Genomic DNA, 20,205 nt, shown 5'->3' on the forward strand with positions numbered 1-20,205 from the left:
TTACTGTCAAGGCTGGCAAACTGCGATGTGGTAATTGTTTCCCAAACCGAATCTGTCTTGTAAAGAGAATCGGCAAGTACTTTCCACATCTGTGGATCATTATCCTGGCATCCCCAGCATTCTGGAGGATTGATATTGTCTTCCCCTTCTCTTTTTCTCCAGGGTGGCCCTGAGGCAAAGAGTTAGACTAATTGCCATAGCAAAAATCATCAGGATTCTTACCACTACCTCGTGGATGAGTTTGAGATGCCTTTTTTAAGGAAGAACTGTGTTTTTTCAAAGCTTTGTTATCAAGAGGGGCAAAGACCCTGAAACTTACCATCATCTCATCTGGGAGTCTATGCCTATAAAAAGATGTGTGCGGGGGCCATTATATCCACAGGGTGTAGATGACTTGAAAACGTGATGTACTGTAGAAGCTACGGATTCCTCAAACTAAGCAGTGAGGATTCTCTAGACAAACCATAATGGCCCATCAATCAGTATATCCAGAGCCTCCCAGAGAATGGCTCCGTGGACAGAGGTGGGGTCATTGCGTTTGCCCTAAAACATGAAATCTGCATTCACTTTATTCACCAGATCTTTGGTGAGTGGATGGAAGGGAAGAATCCTGCTTGGTATTTCTCTTCTTTCATGCAGTTTTTTTTTTTTTAATTATTATTTTGTTTTTGTTTTGTTTTTAAAGCTCAGTTAAGATGGTTTAAGCTCTTTAATGAAACTGGGTACTATTTTAGACTTTTATTAGAATTTCTTTATGCTGAAATAGATATATATCTATAGATATAGATATAGATATAGATCTCAGTATAATAAATCCAAGAAAAACCTATCTAACATTTCTTACAAAATTGGAAGAGGCATTTTTGAAGTTATAGAACATCTACTTCCTAGCAGCTTTCTTTTTTACCTTCTAGTTTCAAGCTACTATTCCCCATGCTTCCCCCAGGTTTATGCTATTGTGTGCTGTTCTAAAGTGTCAGTCCCAGGAGAGGGTGGTAAAAAAGGAGCAAAGGAATAGCTCACTACTATCAGGAATCCTATATTTGAAATATTCAGGGGACAAAAGTCAAAGTGAAAAAAGGTGATGAGTTAGGGCTATGGGCGTCCTATGGTAAGGAAAATCAACACAAAACAAACCTCTCTTATTCCTTTAGAAGTGTCACTGAAGTGAACCAGGCCTTTAGCATCTTTTTTCTTTACCCTGAGTTCCCTGGTAGGAATGAACTTGAGGTGGGGGAGGATGTCAAGGATGAGTGTCATACGCCTAAGTCACAGAGCTCAGGTTCAAAGTAAGCCTGAGGTTTAATGCGAGACAGAACGGCTGTGGAGCTAAAGAGTGCATCTTACTTAGAAACTGGAAATACATAACTAAATATGCACATGTGCACACATGTGTCTCTTCTTTGTCTAGAGGAGTAAAGTCAGTCTCTTAAGTGATCATTATCACCACAATGAGTTTGTCAGAAAGGAAGGCAGTGGCCATAGCTGCCTGGTCTTCTGGGCTGGATCAAGGGGATGGATGCTGTGGTTGATCCTGGTATGTGCCAAAAATAATTGGCACACAGACAGGAAAAGGAGAATGACCAAAATTAAAAGATAGGAGAAAGGAGAAAAATTTAACAACAACCCAAAAGAGAATATTAGGTGACCCTGCAGGTTTTCAGATGAAATATTCCCGCTTACACTCGCTCACTGTATTTTGCAAGTCAATGTCATTTCTAAAGGAACTGTCCAAATTTTCTGGGTATTCCTTCTCCTTCATCTGGTTAGTACGGTGTGACTGCTTATGCTGGTAAAGGAACCGGGTCATGATGCCGATGATAGAGAAGATGATGAATATCACCACCGCTATTACTCCTGTTGATAAAGAGGAAAGAAAGAGAGAGGAAATCATCAGTTCATGCACTCAAAAGAGGTGATTCAGTCTAAACAGGGAACCCACTTAGGAGAAAGAAACAAAAGAAACCAAACAACAAACTCTACCGCATGCCCAGAACCGAAGTCCAGCTGAAATGTGTTCAATCTTCAGATATAAAAAACATCTCCTCTTTCAGACTGGCCAGGAAGAAAACCAGTGTAAATCAGAGAATGACATCATATAAACATGGACTCAGACTGGCAAAGGACTTCTTAATAATTTCTTCAAGTCTTGATTTAAAGAATGCAACAAAATCTTTTAATTAGCACATTTGTCATATTTAATCATTTCCCGCTTCTTGCAACCAAGAAGTTTCAGAACTACTTTAGCACCCTGGAAAACCATGGTGAAGTGTCCCAGACTTCAAAGTATGTTCTCCTGATGTAAATTCACTTAAGGTATATGTTTGCTTTGCTGAACATGTTTTGTTAATAATGACAAACTTCCCAAACATGTAGGATGTTCCTACACTGCTGTGCACTCTGCTAGGCATGGGACAGCTCAGAGACAGTATGCCTCTGTCGTTCAGAGATTGAGAGTCAACTGAAATGACAGTCTTCTTCCAGTTAGGTCAGATTTCTGCCTGCTTTGACTGCATGTGATTTTACTGCATTTACTCGGCAAGTTGCCCTCGCTGACTCAAAGGTCTTGTCTGTACCTTTGCCAAGAAGCCTCTCGAGATGCGAAGAGCAAGGTCAGCAAAAAAAGGGTGAAAATGTAAGAACTGGTGACTTTTAAAGAGAGAATGGTTCTATAAATGAACATAGGATTTTCAACATTAAAATATGAGAAGTATTTATGATATTCAAATATAAGTTTATTCCCAAGAAAGCACATATTTTAATGTTTTTGTTTTTCTTTCTAAGTAGAACATATAATGACACAATACATTTCTTTTAGAAAGATAGTTTTGGATATCCTGTATCCTGATTTACATAAGCATGGGCATTTAAGAGTTAAATACATTGACTGCACATTTTCTCCTGATTTGTTTTAGCGCCAGGGCCATGATTAAAACTGCATACTTTTTTTTTTTTTTTAAATATTCAGAAACCACTATGCAGCATTTTCCCTGACTATTTTAGAATAAGGCAGAGTAAAACCACCTAAGTTAACAAATGTGAATACACTGGGTGTTAGTGAGTTACTTCCCTGACTGGGGTGCAGCTTTATGGGATAAAATACGGAATCAGTTTCCACTCCTTCAGTACACAGACTGTTCAGAATTAGAGGAGTTTTCCCAAGGGATTGAGATGCCTTTCCTGTTCTTAGAGGCTCACAGAAGCATGTAACTGAGTGGGAAAATGTCAGCAGTCACAAGTCTTTTCTTCCCCTGTCAAATGGGAAATTTTAGGAAAAGAAACAGGCACTACATTCTTTCCTGTGTTTCTTGCTTCCAAACAAAAATCAGGTTGGACCCTCTTCCCTGAAGCAGAAACTCAGGTCAGACATTTTAAGAACTACCTTAACATGGTTTTTGTTCTTCACAACTACATTATAATGGTGCATTTCTGTGCTCCCACAAGCATTTGTACTTCTTCCCTCAAAATATCATTTTCTAGTTCTATTGTTGCTGTGAGTTCATTGTGGACAACCTCTATGGCTTTCGCCCATGTATTCCTATGCTCAGCGCCAGGCCTGACCCTTAGCTCAGATTCATTAAATAGAAGTTAAATGAATGGATACTGCTGACTTTTAAAAGAACTCCATCTGGTGTGGATCCGCTCATTTAGCCTGCCAGAGGCAGCAATGGGGGTACCTGCTAGGGCTATGGTTCTTGGATTGCAATGAATTCAGTCTCTCATGGGCATCTTATATTAAACAAGGTTTGGGAATCATTCTGTGTTGCAAGTCCCAGAAGGGGTGGGTGAAGCAAAAAGTAAGTTAGTGAAGGTAGCAGCCAGGCTATGGCAGGATAAAAAGGGGTGAGACCGACAGGCAGTGAGAAAATGGAAAGACAGGGGAGGAAGGAGGGAGAGCTGAGCTCACAGTAGAGCAGATCTGTATCCATAACCATATGTGCTGCTGGATTGGAAACTCCGTTCCTGTGGGCTTCACCCTGCTCATTAGATCCAACCCAAATCACTTGGTGGAGAAAACCAATAGAATTGGGGCTTCACCAATCTGTCTGACCCAACATGGCTTCCTCCCATATGTTTTATTGGTGTGCTTTGTTTGTGCTTTAGGAAAACTGACAACTGGATGAAATGAATGGAGGGCACACTGCCTGTCACTAAGTAAATGTTCCAGCTGTTGACTCAGTAGTCAGCTGCCTGATGCATCAGGACAGGATGAATCCATGGTGATGGGGATGAAAGGGGAAAGGGTGCCTTTGATCACGTCCATGACTATTCATGAAAAAGCTCATGGTCTGGAAGATCATGCAGGGTTCTGGATACTAGATGGCTATAATTAAGAAAGGAATCAAATAAATTCCTCGCAAGTACAGGATCGTTTATGACCCCTCTGCTTTCAGCAATAAGGAATGATTTACCTCCAATGACGGCTGAGTCACTTCGAACAGCATTAGTGAGTGGTTCTCGCTCATCTGTCTTCCCAAAGGGATCTGCAAGGAGTAAAAGACATGGCATTTCACTCCTCATTCTGGATACAGGGAGGAGGTGTACAATACGGATTTGAGATGACACACCTCTGGATTAGACCAAGTGCTCTCAAACAGTTGTGAGCTTACATTTTTTTAGGAACCCAAACAAACATACACACAAAAAAGCTTCTGAGGTACACAACTTCCACCCCATAGTTCCGTAACTATTAGCTTCTATATCAGCTATAAGATAATGGGCTGAAACAGATGATGGTAGAACCCACCCATATCTGCTTTTGCCTACAGTTTACTTCTTGGCCTAACCTAGAGGTCCCTCTCTGCCTTGTTGGACCCTCCCTCTTCATGACAATGGCCTCTTACCTCAAGCATACATGTGATTTCTGCTTCAGAGGTTTCTTTAGCTGCACAAGGATCTGGAGTCCATTGACAGGGAAAGACAAAAGTGCTGGAGGATTAACACCCCCAAGAAACCCTCACTGACAGAGAGAGGCATTTCACTACACATACATTAACATGTATGGTAGAAGAAGAAAGAACATCAATTTGAAGGCATGGAGACCTGGCTTTGAATCTTGATCTGCCACTTGTTGGCCTGGTGACAGTAATTTAGATGCATTTTTAAATAACAAATCTTCAAATGTATTAAAAGGGGGTAATGATACTCATATGCATATAGCACACATGGAATTTTCAAGACCTATAGCATCTGCCATCAGTATCCCTGTATCTTCAAGGAAACGCCTACAACGTGACTATTGTTTTTCCTGCTTCACAGATAAGGAAATTAGATTGAAGCTATTTAGTAACTTGTCTGGAGTTATAGAATTTATCCATCAGAATTCAAATCAAGGCTAGTCAACTGTCCCATTCTTTTTCCTTCTATTATACCTCACTACTGCCAGGAAAATACCAAGCCTGGTGATGAGTAGGCAGCAGCAAAACTCAGTCCCCTTTCTTTGTTCATGATTAATAACTTATTTGACAGTTGATTACCACAGTTGTTTAAGACAAATCCTAGGGATATTTCAAGACTCTATGATGATGGTGACTAAGGAAAGACAGAAAAGGTGTTTTAGGGATGATAATAGTGTGGGACTTTCCTATTATTACGGAAGGCTGATTTTAATTACATGAACTACATTAGTTCAACAACCAGCCTTCCTCTTTCTGACCCTAAAATTAAATATATATATATATATATATATATATGTATTAAGTTCTAACTACTAACTATTGAGTTATAACTACTCATCTATTAAAAGTAGGATTATATTCAATACATATAAAATTCAACCATGAGAAACCAGTCATAATTCTTAACTACCTGTAATCATATAAAGTAAGGACTTGTGTAATACTAGCCTTCAACCTACAACTTCTTGAAGATATCGAAAGTAGTGCTACCAGAAGAAGGCAGTTCCCTGAGTATTCTCCTGTGTACCTGATGAAGAGTGAACTGTGGTCACTGCGTTCACATCCGCATCCATCATGGAGCCACAGCTGGATTCCGTCAGGGTCCCATGGACAGTCACAGGTGCAATGGTGGTGTGACGCAGGGCTGCCTTCAGGGGTGCTACCTGGTTATACTGGACTGAAGACAGGCATCCAACAAAACCCAGGGTGTTGGCTTTGGCAACTACAGAATCCAGTCCAACATGCTCTGCAACATGAAAGACACGCCTGTGTTTTGTGTTTGTTTGTTTGTTTTTTCAAATTATGCTCTATATCCTTTTTAAATAATGTTTAAAATTACAGAACTTACCTTAGAATTCTTTGAGTCTCTCCTCGTCTTCTCTCCCCAAACCTTACCCTACACTATAAGCATCAATTTATCAACCACATATCATGGAAAACTGTTAGGGCCATCTCTGCTTTCAATTAATATTTAAAACTTCCAAATTCTCATTCATATATTTTATGAACTATAACAAAGACTTAATAAATCTGTTCTACACTCTGGATGTTTTATAAAATTCTTTCATTATCCCCGTCACCATTTATCTACAGATGCTTGGGATTAGTTCAAGCACACTACAGTGCTCATTACTTTGCACTCAAAAATGTCGCAAGTAAAAGGCGAAAGATTTATGCGATCTGAAGAGAAACCAGACTTTTTGTCTTTGTCTTTGTCTTTTGTCTTTGTGACATGCAACAGATCTGGCTTTGAAGATCTGGGGAGAGAGCAACAAGCCAAGGAATGTAGACATGTTGCATGTCTTTCCTCCACAGTCACTCCTGCTTCTAATTCTCTCCTGTTGCTTTCTTTTTTCACCTTAAAGACTCTGGTGAATACAGCAGGCTCACTCAGAAGTTTCAGGTTATTCTCCCTCTTTTAAAGCTAGCCGATTAGCAACATTAATTTCATTGGCAACCTTACTCCTCTTTGCCACTTAACCTAACATATTCACAGGTTCTGAGGATAGGACTTGGGTATCTCTGTGGATCGTTATTCTTCCTACCATTACATGTCTGAGATACCATGAGAATTTTCCAGGTAATGATAATGAAAATTTAACAGAGATGTAAAGTGACACTTCTTCAAAAGTAAAAGAACATTGGAGCGGGGGTGGGGGGGTGGAAACTACTGATTTCCAAATATTCCAATAAATATCCTATAGTAGTGGTACATATTTGTTACTCATTAAAGGATCACACATATGTTCATGTTTATTTCTCAATATGGACTCCAAAAGACTTTCTCATAAGAGACTTTTTGAATACTGTTATGTAACAGTTTCCCAGGCCAAAGAGCCTTCTTTAATGAAGACAGCGTACTTTTGCTAAATGGCACTACAACTCAGTGTACCCTGCTCTAATTCCAAACACACATTCACTACTGATTGGTAGTTCTCAAGGGATAAAGTTAGAGATTAGAGCATTTAAAATAAGAGGAAGAAGATAGGAGAAGAAAAGCAGAAACTGACATGAAGTTTTTGCATTGTAGGATTTCAAACCAGTGGAAAGTGACATATCATTGTCATTGTGCCTTAAGGGTCTAAATCAAAAGTGTCATATCTCATTCCCAGAACCCAGATAGAAAGAACCCTAGATCAGGGCCAAGGTCCTTGGAGAACATCAATCTAGTGACTGCTAGGGATACAGGCTCCAGGAGCAAGAAAAAGCACATGGGTAAATTGGGGAAAATGACAGACAACAACATTCTCTTCTTAAAGGAAGAGATGTTTTGAATAAAGTCTTATGTCTAAAGTGTATTTATTCTAGGTGTATAATAAAGATGGAACCCTGGAGATGTTTCTGAAAAGAAATGAAGAGGATAAAACTCCCTGATAGGAGAAAATACTCCCAGTACGAGGCCGGATATAATGATCTCTCAGATCTTTACATATATGGAGATGTTAATTAATTAATTAAAATATATATTAGGATGACTACAAATTTTTTTCTTCATATAGCCTTGTTAACTAATATGTGGTAGGTAATAATCATTTATTAAAAGAAATTTAAAAGTTACAAATACTCAGTGGTCCCCATCTATTACAAGTACCTATTACATAACTATGCAATAACTGGTTTTAAAGTATTTTTCTTTTTCCCCTCAAAAGCTCTTCCAGCTATTTGTTACTATTATCCAAAATTTACAAAGGAAGACACTGACTCTTAGAAAGGTTAAAAGATTAAAAATGTTCATCATCACTAGCCATCAGGGAGATGCAAATTAAAACCACATTGAGATACCACCTTACACCACTTAGAATGGCCAAAAGTAGCAAGACAGGAAACAACATGTGTTGGAGAGGATGTGGAGAAAGGGGAACCCTCTTACACTGTTGGTGGGAATGCAAGTTGGTGCAGCCACTTTGGAAAACAGTGTGGAGATTCCTCAAGAAATTAAAAATAGAGCTTCCCTAAGACCCTGCAATTGCACTCCTGGGTATTTACCCCAAAGATACAGATGTAGTGAAAAGAAGGGCCATCTGTACCCCAATGTTTATAGCAGCAATGGCCATGGTCACCAAACTGTGGAAAGAACCAAGATGCCTTTCAACGGATGAATGGATAAGGAAGATGTGGTCCATATACATTATGGACGATTATGCCTCCATCAGAAAGGATGAATACCCAACTTTTGTAGCAACATGGATGGGACTGGAAGGGATTTGCGAGTGAAATAAGTCAAGCAGAGAGAGTCAATTATCATATGGTTTCACTTATTTGTGGAGCATAATAAATAGCATGGAGGACAAGGGGAGATGGAGAGGAGAAGGGAGTTGAGGGAAATTGGAAGGGGAGGTGAACCATGAGAGACTATGGACTCTGAAAAACAATCTGAAGGTTTTGAAGGGGTGGGGGGTGGGAGGTTGGGGTTACCAGGTGGTGGGTACTGGAGAGGGCACAGATTGCATGGAGCACTGGGTGTGGTGCAAAAACAATGAATACTGTTATGCTGAAAAGAAATTTTAAAAAATTAAATTAAATTAAATTTAAAAAAAGACAATGTGGCGAAGTTGAGGCTCAACTATATTCAGGTTATAACTTGAAACACAGGATTTTTTTTTATTTTTTTTAAACTCTTCCTGTCAGTTAACCTCCCTCTGCTGGAGACACCTGGTTTGAATTCTATCTCCACCACTTTCTGTGGATTACTGACTAAATAAACCTTTCTGGGATTTAATTTCTACAACCAGACAATGCTAACTTGTTGTTGTCAATCTCTTTAAGATTTTTTTATTTCTTTAAGACTTGCTTATTTATTTTACAGAGAGAGTGACAGAAAGAGAGCTCAAGTGGGCGGAGGGGCAGAGGGAGAGGGAGAGAGAGGGAAGCAGACTCCCCTCTGAGCACAGAGCCCTGTGCTGGGCTGGATCTCATGACCCTGAGAGCATTTGCCCTGAGCCAAAACCAAGAGCTGGATGCTGAACCAGCTGAGCCACCCAGACACCCCTAATTCTTTTTATTTGTAACTGAAACTGAGTTGACATATAATAATACAGTAGTTTCAGGTATATAGCATAGAGAATCAATAATTACACATTTTAGAACATACCACAAGTGTAGTTATCATCTGGCACATGTTAGTACATTGTTATTGACTACATCCTTTATGCTGCACTTTTTAGCCCTGTGACTTCTTTATTTTCCAATTTCAATTTTGTACCTTTTAACCCCCTTCACCTATTTTACCCATCACTCATCTCCCTTTCCTCTGGCAGCCACCAGTTTGTTTTCTATATCTATGGTCTGATTGAGTTTTTTTGCTTGTTCATTTGTTCTGTTTTTTTATATTCCATATGTAAATAAAGTCCTATGTTATTTGTCTTTCTCTGTCTGGCTTACTTCACTTAGCATATTACCCTCTAGGTCCACCCATTTTGCTGCACATAGCAAGTTCTCATGATTTTTATGGCTGAGTAATATTCCACTCTACATATATAACACATCTTTTTATCCATTCATCTGTCCATAGATATCTGGGTTACTTCCATATCTTGGCTATGGTAAATACTGTAAAAATAAGAAAAAATAAAACGGGGGAGGAGTCAAGATGGCGGAGAAGTAGCAAGCTAAGACTGCTTCAGCTAGCCAGAGATCAGCTAGATAGCTTATCTAAAGATTGCAAACACCTGAAAACCCATCGGCAGATCGAAGAGAAGAAGAACAGCAATTCTGGAAACAGAAAATCAACCACTTTCTGAAAGGTAGGACCGGTGGAGAAGTGAATCCAAAGCGACGGGAAGATAGACCCCGGGGGGAGGGGCCGGCTCCCGGCAAGCGGCGGAGCAACCGCGCACAAAATCAGGACTTTTAAAAGTCTGTTCCGCTGAGGGACATCGCTCCAGAGGCTAAACTGGGGCAAAACCCACGCGGGGTCAGCGTGGCCTCAGGTCCCGCAGGGTCACAGAAGGATCGGGGGTGTCTGAGTGTCGCAGAGCTTGCAGGTATTAGAACGGGAAAGCCGGCTGCAGAGACAGAGCCGACAGTAAGCTCACAGCTCGGTGTTACCTTGAACCGGTCACAGGCTCGGTGAGCTCGGAGCGCGGCCGGAGGTCAGGCAGACGGGAGTAACTGGGCGCTGTTCTCTGAGGGCGCACTGAGGAGTGGGGCCCTGGGCTCTCGGCTCCTCCGGCCCGAGACCAGGAGGCCGCCATTTGTATTCCCGTCCTCCGGAACTCTACGGAAAGCACTCAGGGAACGAAAGCTCCTGAAAGCAAACCCGAGCGGATTACTCACCCCGGCCCCGGGTAAGGGCGGTGTAATTCCGCCTGGGGCAAAGACACTTGAGAATCACTACAACAGGCCCCTCCCCCAGAAGATCAACAAGAAATCCAGCCGAGACCAAGTTCACCTACCAAGGAGAGCGGTTTCAATACCAAGGAGAGCAGCAGAATTCCAGAGGAGGAGAAAGCAAAGCACGGAACTCATGGCTTTTTTCCTGTGATTTCTTTTAGTCTTGCAGTTAATTTAATTTTTTCTTTTTCATTTTTTTTTTTTCTTCTCGCCTCGGGGAAAATTTTTTTTTTAACTGTTACCTTTTTTTTTTAATGATTTTTTACTAGTTTATCTAATATATATATTTTTTCTTTTTTAAATTTTTCTTAGGTGTTTTCTTTTTTAAAAAAAATTCTTTTCTTTTCTTTTCTTGTTTTTCTTTTTCTTTTTTCTTTTTTTTTTTCTTCCTTTTTGAACCTCTTTTTATCCCTTTTCTCCCCACTCACGATTTTGGATCTCTTCTAATTTGGTTAAAGCATATTTTCCTGGGGTTGTTGCCACCCTTTTAGTATTTTACTTGCCCTTTCATTTACTCTTATCTGGACAAAATGACAAGACGTAAAAATTCAACACAAAAAAAAGAACAAGAGGCAGTACCGAAGGCTAGGGACCTAATCAATACAGACATCGGTAATATGTCAGATCTAGAGTTCAGAATGACAATTCTCAAGGTTTTAGCCGGGCTCGAAAAAGGCATGGAAGATATTAGAGAAACGTTCTCGGGAGATATAAAAGCCCTTTCTGGAGAAATAAAAGAACTAAAATCTAACCAAGTTGAAATCAAAAAAGCTATTAATGAGGTGCAATCAAAAATGGAGGCTCTAACTGCTAGGATAAATGAGGCAGAAGAAAGAATTAGTGATATAGAAGACCAAATGACAGAGAATAAAGAAGCTGAGCAAAAGAGAGACAAACAGCTACTGGACCACGAGGGGAGAATTCGAGAGATAAGTGACACCATAAGACGAAACAACATTAGAATAATTGGGATTCCAGAAGAAGAAGAAAGAGAGAGGGGAGCAGAAGGTATACTGGAGAGAATTATTGGGGAGAATTTCCCCAATATGGCAAAGGGAATGAGCATCAAAATTCAGGAGGTTCAGAGAACGCCCCTCAAAATCAATAAGAATAGGCCCACACCCCGTCACCTAATATTAAAATTTACAAGTCTCAGTGACAAAGAGAAAATCCTGAAAGCAGCCCGGGAAAAGAGGTCTGTAACATACAATGGTAAAAATATTAGATTGGCAGCTGACTTATCCACAGAGACCTGGCAGGCCAGAAAGAGCTGGCATGATATTTTCAGAGCACTAAACGAGAAAAACATGCAGCCAAGAATACTATATCCAGCTAGGCTATCATTGAAAATAGAAGGAGAGATTAAAAGCTTCCAGGACAAACAAAAACTGAAAGAATTTGCAAATACCAAACCAGCTCTACAGGAAATCTTGAAAGGGGTCCTCTAAGCAAAGAGAGAGCCTACAAGTGGTAGATCAGAAAGGAACAGAGACCATATACAGTAACAGTCACCTTACAGGCAATACAATGGCAATAAATTCATATCTCTCAATAGTTACCCTGAATGTGAATGGGCTAAATGCCCCTGTCAAAAGACGCAGGGTATCAGAATGGATAAAAAAACAAAACCCATCTATATGTTGCCTCCAAGAAACTCATTTTAAGCCCGAAGACACCTCCAGATTTAAAGTGAGTGGGTGTAAAAGAATTTACCATGCTAATGGACATCCGAAGAAAGCAGGAGTGGCAATCCTTATATCAGATCAATTAGATTTTAAGCCAAAGACTATAATAAGAGATGAGGAAGGACACTATATCATACTCAAAGGGTCTGTTCAACAAGAAGATTTAACAATTTTAAATATCTATGCCCCCAACGTGGGAGCAGCCAACTATATAAACCAATTAATAACAAAATCAAAGAAACACATCAACAATAATACAATAATAGTAGGGGACTTTAACACTCCCCTCACTGAAATGGACAGGTCATCCAAGCAAAAGATCAGCAAGGAAATAAAGGCCTTAAACGACACACTGGACCAGATAGACATCACGGATATATTCAGAATATTTCATCCCAAAGCAACAGAATACACATTCTTCTCTAGTGCACATGGAACATTCTCCAGAATAGATCACATCCTCGGTCCTAAATCAGGACTCAACCGGTATCAAAAAGATTGGGATCATTCCCTGCATATTTTCAGACCACAATGCTCTAAAGCTAGAACTCAACCACAAAAGGAAGTTTGGAAAGAACCCAAATACATGGAGACTAAATAGTATCCTTCTAAAGAATGAATGGGTCAACCGGGAAATTAAAAAAGAATTGAAAAAAATCATGGAAACAAATGATAATGAAAATACAACGGTTCAAAATCTGTGGGACACAACAAAGGCAGTCCTGAGAGGAAAATATATAGCGGTACAAGCCTTTCTCAAGAAACAAGAAAGGTCTCAGGTACACAACCTAACCCTACACCTAAAGGAGCTGGAGAAAGAACAAGAAAGAAACCCTAAGCCCAGCAGGAGAAGAGAAATCATAAAGATCAGAGCAGAAATCAATGAAATCGAAACCAAAAAAACAATAGAACAAATCAACGAAACTAGGAGCTGGTTCTTTGAAAGAATTAATAAAATTGATAAACCCCTGGCCCGACTTATCAAAAAGAAAAGAGAAAGGACCCAAATAAATAAAATCATGAATGAAAGAGGAGAGATCACAACTAACACCAAAGAAATACAAACTATTATAAGAACATACTATGAGCAACTCTACGGCAATAAATTTGACAATCTGGAAGAAATGGATGCATTCCTAGAAACATATAAACTACCACAACTGAACCAGGAAGAAATAGAAAACCTGAACAGACCCATAACCAGTAAGGAGATTGAAACAGTCATTAAAAATCTCCAAACAAACAAAAGCCCAGGGCCAGACGGCTTCCCGGGGGAATTCTACCAAACATTTAAAGAAGAACTAATTCCTATTCTCCTGAAACTGTTCCAAAAAATAGAAATGGAAGGAAAACTTCCAAACTCATTTTATGAGGCCAGCATCACCTTGATCCCCAAACCAGACAAGGATCCCACCAAAAAAGAGAGCTATAGACCGATATCCTTGATGAACACAGATGCGAAAATACTCAACAAAATACTAGCCAATGGGATTCAACAGTACATTAAAAAGATTATTCACCACGACCAGGTGGGATTTATTCCAGGGCTGCAAGGTTGGTTCAACATCCGCAAATCAGTCAATGTGATACAACACATCAATAAAAGAAAGAAGAAGAACCATATGATACTCTCAATAGATGCTGAAAAAGCATTTGACAAAGTACAGCATCCCTTCCTGATCAAAACTCTTCAAAGTGTAGGGATAGAGGGCACATACCTCAATATCATCAAAGTCATCTATGAAAAACCCACCGCAAATATCATTCTCAATGGAGAAAAACTGAAAGCTTTTCCGCTAAGGTCAGGAACATGGCAGGGATGTCCATTATCACCACTGCTATTCAACATTGTACTAGAGGTCCTAGCCTCAGCAATCAGACAACAAAAGGAAATTAAAGGCATCCAAATCGGCAAAGAAGAAGTCAAATTATCACTCTTCGCAGATGATATGATACTCTATGTGGAAAACCCAAAAGACTCCACTCCAAAACTGCTAGAACTTATACAGGAATTCAGTAAAGTGTCAGGATATAAAATCAATGCACAGAAATCAGTTGCATTTCTCTACAAAAACAGCAAGACAGAAGAAAAGATATTAAGGAGTCAATCCCATTTACAATTGCATCCAAAACCATAAGATACCTAGGAATAAACCTAACCAAAGAGACACAGAATCTATACTCAGAAAACTATAAAGTACTCATGAAAGAAATTGAGGAAGACACAAAGAAATGGAAAAATGTTCCGTGCTCCTGGATTGGAAGAATAAATATTGTGAAAATGTCTATGCTACCTAAAGCAATCTACACATTTAATGCAATTCCTATCAAAGTACCATCCATCTTTTTCAAAGAAATGGAACAAATAATTCTAAAATTTATATGGAACCAGAAAAGACCTCGAATAGCCAAAGGGATATTGAAAAAGAAAGCCAACGTTGGTGGCATCACAATTCCGGATTTCAAGCTCTATTACAAAGCTGTCATCATCAAGACAGCATGGTACTGGCACAAAAACAGAGACATAGATCAATGGAACAGAATCGAGAGCCCAGAAATAGACCCTCAAATCTATGGTCAACTAATCTTCGACAAAGCAGGAAAGAATGTCCAATGGAAAAAAGACAGCCTCTTCAATAAATGGTGCTGGGAAAATTGGACAGCCACATGCAGAAAAATGAAATTGGACCATTTCCTTACACCACACACAAAAATAGACTCAAAATGGATGAAGGACCTCAATGTGCGAAAGGAATACATCAAAATCCTTGAGGAGAACACGGGCAGCAACCTCTTCGACCTCTGCCGCAGCAACATCTTCCTAGGAACAACGCAAAAGGCAAGGGAAGCAAAGGAAAAAATGAACTATTGGGATTTCATCAAGATCAAAAGCTTTTGCACAGCAAAGGAAACAGTTCACAAAATCAAAAGACAACTGACAGAATGGGAGAAGATATTTGCAAACGACATATCAGATAAAGGACTAGTGTCCAGAATCTATAAAGAACTTAGCAAACTCAACACCCAAAGAATAAATAATCCAATCAAGAAATGGGCAGAGGACATGAACAGACATTTCTGCAAAGAAGACATCCAGATGGCCAACAGACACATGAAAAAGTGCTCCATATCACTTGGCATCAGGGAAATACAAATCAAAACCACAATGAGATATCACCTCACACCAGTCAGAATGGCTAAAATCAACAAGTCAGGAAATGACAGATGCTGGCGAGGATGCGGACAAAGGGGAACTCTCCTACACTGTTGGTGGGAATGCAAGCTGGTGCAGCCACTCTGGAAAACAGCATGGAGGTTCCTCAAAATGTTGAAAATAGAACTGCCCTATGACCCAGCAATTGCACTATTGGGTATTTACCCTAAAGATACAAATGTAGTGATCCAAAGGGGCACATGCACCCGAATGTTTATAGCAGCAATGTCTACAATAGCCAAACTATGGAAAGAACCTAGATGTCTATCAACAGATGAATGGATCAAGAAGATGTGGTATATATACACAATGGAATACTATGCAGCCATCAAGAGAAATGAAATCTTGCCATTTGCGACAACATGGATGGAACTAGAGCGTATCATGCTTAGCGAAATAAGTCAAGCAGAGAAAGACAACTATCATATGATCTCCCTGATATGAGGAAGTGGTGATGCAACATGGTGGCTTAAGTGGGTAGGAGAAGAATAAATGAAACAAGATGGGATTGGGAGGGAGACAAACCATAAGTGACCTTTAATCTCACAAAACAAACTGAGGGTTGCTGGGGGGAGGGGGTTAGGGAGAAGGGGGTGGGATTATGGACATTGGGGAGGGTATGTGCTTTGGTGAGTGCTGTGAAGTGTGTAAACCTGGTGATTCACAGACCTGTACCCCTGGGGATAAAAATATATGTTTATAAAAAATAAAAAATTTAAAAAAAAATTAAAAAAAAAAAGAAAAAATAAAACAAAGCAAAACAAACAAAAAAACTTGACTTGCTACATAAATTTGGAAACACTCAGCTTTTGAAGGAAAATTTATGCCTCTCTATTAAAGGAAGTGGATTCTTTTAGCCACAGGATGTACAGATCTTCACATGGTCATAAGTATTTGACACTAAGAGTTTAGTTGACCCAATCCAGGCTAATTTTAGGCAGAAAGTTTATTCTGGATTAAAAAAAAAAAAAGGAGAAAAGATCAGCAATTTGCCAAAAATAGACATAGCTCTAGGATGTAACATGACATTTGCTATATGTCAAAGCCATTTATGACTTTTGAATCCTAAAGTGTCAAAATATAAGCCATACAGGCCCATTCAACCTGAGCTTATAATAGTAAAATGTTGTAATAACATAAAATATAAAGGAAGATGATATTAATAGAATGTATGAACAGTATATACAAGTAAAGAGTTTTTCCATCAAGAGTTCATTGTGGCTTTTAGGTAAGACAGAAGTAGTCTGAAAATGTAACTACCAGGAGTATCCAAAGGCTAAGATCTGTAGCCTACAGATAAAAGCTTTTAACCCTTAAAGGGGAATAATGTATTAAAAAAAATACTTTGCATTTACTTAATGTGTTATGCTTTTCATGGTATGTTCATTTTGTATACCTTATGAAAATATTCATCCTTGTGAAGTGACAAAATATGAGATAGTTATATACAATTACCAGTTATTAAAACCAAGACATAAGATCAAGAAATTGTCCAAAGCAAATTTAAGGATCCCTGGCCAACCCAGGACTGGAACTTAGGTCTCCAGGACTTTATCCTTTTTTTTTTTCTTCCCCATTACATCATACTTAACACACTTCTGTAGGTATTTATTTTTGATAACATGAAAAGAAACCTTACCTCTGTAGCATGACTTACAGCCATTCACTGGGTCATCTGCCTCCACCCATCCATCCCATCTGGATTACAGACAACCTGAACTACCTCGGTCTTACCTGAACACCTAAACAGGCACACAATCTGCCAAGAAGGCCTTTCTGTCCCTTAAATACATGGAAAATATCTGCCCCTACACCCTAAAACTTATATCTATTTATTGGCCACCCATGGCAACTGTTCAGTCTGAAAGAGTGCACTTAACAATTGTTAGCAAGCAGACATTTCCCTACCTCTGTGAGTTTTCATTTACTTTGAAGGATTTATTTAACAGAGCCCCCAATGGTTTCAGGCAGTAAGTCTTATGGTAGGGGCAGATCACTGTGGCTATAGGAGCACAGAAAAGATCCTGAACACAGTTTAGGACAGTGGAGATCAAACTCAGTGTGTAAAAGAATTTCCAGCAAAATGTATGAAAATAACTCTTTTTTTTTTTGGATCTCTAATCATTCAGTAGGTTGGTCTGTTGTGGAGGTATCCAAGAATTTGCATTTTTAAAGCATATTGTTAGTCACATATGATATGGATATTTCATGGACCACACTGAGAAACACTGATTTAGGAAAGATAGCTTGGAATAAATGTATTTAAATAAATTCTTAAATGATGAATGGACAATAATCATGAATAAGTGGGTGGGCAGAGGGTTCCAGTAAAGCCTGTGTAAGACCTACAACAAGGAGTTTAGCACATTTAAAACAGAAAAATCAGGTTAACTTCACTTTAAATTATAGCAAAAGGGGGTTCCTGGGTGGCTCAGTGGGTTAAAGCCTCTGCCTTCGGTTCAGGTCATGATCCCAGGGTCCTGGGATCGAGCCCCACATCGGGCTCTCTGCTCAGCGGGGAGCCTGCTTCTCCCACTCTCCCTCTGCCTGCCTCTCTGCCTACTTGTGATCTCTGCCTGTCAAATAAATAAATAAATAAATAAATAAAGCAAAAGATGATGTTAGAAAGATAGGCAGGAGCCAGGAGGTGGCATTTTACTTCTATGACCTTATTTATTTCACAATATTGTTTCCAAGTCTATCCCCTGACAAGATTGGAAGCATCCTGCTTTCGGGAGCACAGTTCTTTTCAGAGTTCCACCCTCATTAACTAGCACACAGTGCCCATCACACACACAATGTGTGTTTGGTAAAGACTTGAGGAATTGATGAATGAAAAAATACATGTTCCCTAACATGAGCAGTAACGCAGCCTAATCAGAGATATTTACATCCATTTCAAACTTCATTCTGGCCATTGATCAGCATATAGTTTCCTTACTTTCACATTCACATTCAGGACATGTTGTGTGGAACTCTCTTTGATGAGGCCAGTCAAGTCCATTAATATTTCGTACAGCTCTGCCAAGAGTGCACATGGAATAGCCTCCTCATTATTTCAGCACCTTGTTACCTAGAGCTAAATGTACTATTCATATGGCGTCTGAGTGGCCATGTACGTTTGGTTGCTATGTGTCCTAGTGTCCATCCTCTTCATAATGATCCCGTACACTTTAAGAGTCAGGGCCTATGAATTTGTTCTTCACGTGGCTGAGGAAGCATCTTCCAAAAACCAAATGGCAGCCTCTTTTTCTGAAAGTCCCTTTGTCGATGAGCACGTCTTTAGACACCTTGCCAAAAAGCACATGTCCCCTTCTCTTCCTCTTAGTCATTAGCACTGAAACCAGGTGACTTTCTTTCTAATTCATTTCCTCAAACTTTGTAATTGTGTGTGTGTGTGTGTTTATTGGTTTAGCTTTTATGCACCACACTAGACAAAAATTTTTATGAAGAAAGCATACTTATTTGCTTACCACTAACTACCAATTTTCTAACATAGTATTTCAGACACAGAGGTTGTTAAATAAATCTGTTGGATGATTGACAGAGTCCACATGGCACAGGGTCTCCCTATAACAGGTCTTCCATTACTCTTTGAGTAAAAATACAGACATATATATATATATACATATATATGATAATGATACAAGAAAACTAAAAAATAACCAGGCTAGTTCAGTAAACAAAAGTTCTACCATTTAAAAATTCATTATTTTAACTGGACAACTCAGTAGATGAACTATATTTTTCATTGTTAAATTGGGTTGCTTAGTTATGTGCCTGATGCAAAGGCACCCTTATGGATGAGGGATAGTGACTACTGAATCAGTAAAACCTTAGCAACAATATCCAAATCTAAAAATTATAGATATGATACCACAATGTCAATTCTGCTTTTTTTCCATAGAAAAATCACCTTTTTGACTTTAAGACTGGGATTTGCAATCCAATATAAAAGTCCATTCTTTGGGATTCAAAGAAACAAAAATAATTCCTCCTGGGGTACTAAACATTTGATATGGGGTCAAAACCAAACTCACATATATTAATTTGTACCTATGTGTTTGTACTGTTAAAGGAAATAAGCAAAACTGCAGTCTTGCCTGTTCTAACAGAAAATCTTTTAACAGAGTCCCAAAATAACCTAGAGAAATATATTCTACTAGGATATGAAACTGCTACTTTGGAGTTAAAAGCACCAATATGAGTAAAAACCATCCTGAGCACCTTTAATGCTTTGATGTTATTCCTCTCTCTCGTGCGCGCGCTCTCTCTCTGTTTGTTTACAGATTTAAATGAGGCAAGGAGCACTCTGGGTTTGGAAGGTGAGGGCTCCTCTTCTGTGGCTGCCCCAACTTCATGCTTGAGCAAGGTGGCTCTACAGTTCAGGCATCGCACAATCACCCACATCCAGATCCAGTCAAGTCCAACGGTTGGGGGAGTAGGTGGGAAAAAAAGACTGCCTCATCCCTCATCCTATATTTCTTTTTAAGAATGAAGAATCCTGGGGCATCTGGACAGAAAAGTCCCTTAAGCGAAGCACTCTTGGTTTGTCCCCATTGTTTCAGCTCAGGTA

The 20,205-nt window shown here is 39.3% G+C and overlaps 1 protein-coding gene across 1 annotated transcript in view; it reads right to left on the bottom strand.

The window, feature by feature from the left end:
* CNTNAP5 (contactin associated protein family member 5) overlaps positions 1-20,205 on the bottom strand; it is an 828,648-nt gene that overhangs the window by 5,487 nt on the left and 802,956 nt on the right. Inside the window, exons 22-24 of the mRNA XM_045066473.1 lie at positions 5,926-6,144; positions 4,413-4,484; positions 1,684-1,857 (exon numbers count right to left, since the gene is read on the bottom strand). Coding sequence (XP_044922408.1) covers positions 1,684-1,857; positions 4,413-4,484; positions 5,926-6,144 — 465 coding nt within the window. The remainder of the gene's footprint in view (positions 1-1,683; positions 1,858-4,412; positions 4,485-5,925; positions 6,145-20,205) is intronic.

The sequence above is a fragment of the Mustela putorius genome, unplaced genomic scaffold, assembly GCF_011764305.1.
Source record: "Mustela putorius furo isolate JIRA1106 unplaced genomic scaffold, ASM1176430v1.1 tig00003867_pilon_pilon_pilon, whole genome shotgun sequence".
NCBI lineage: Eukaryota > Metazoa > Chordata > Mammalia > Carnivora > Mustelidae > Mustela > Mustela putorius.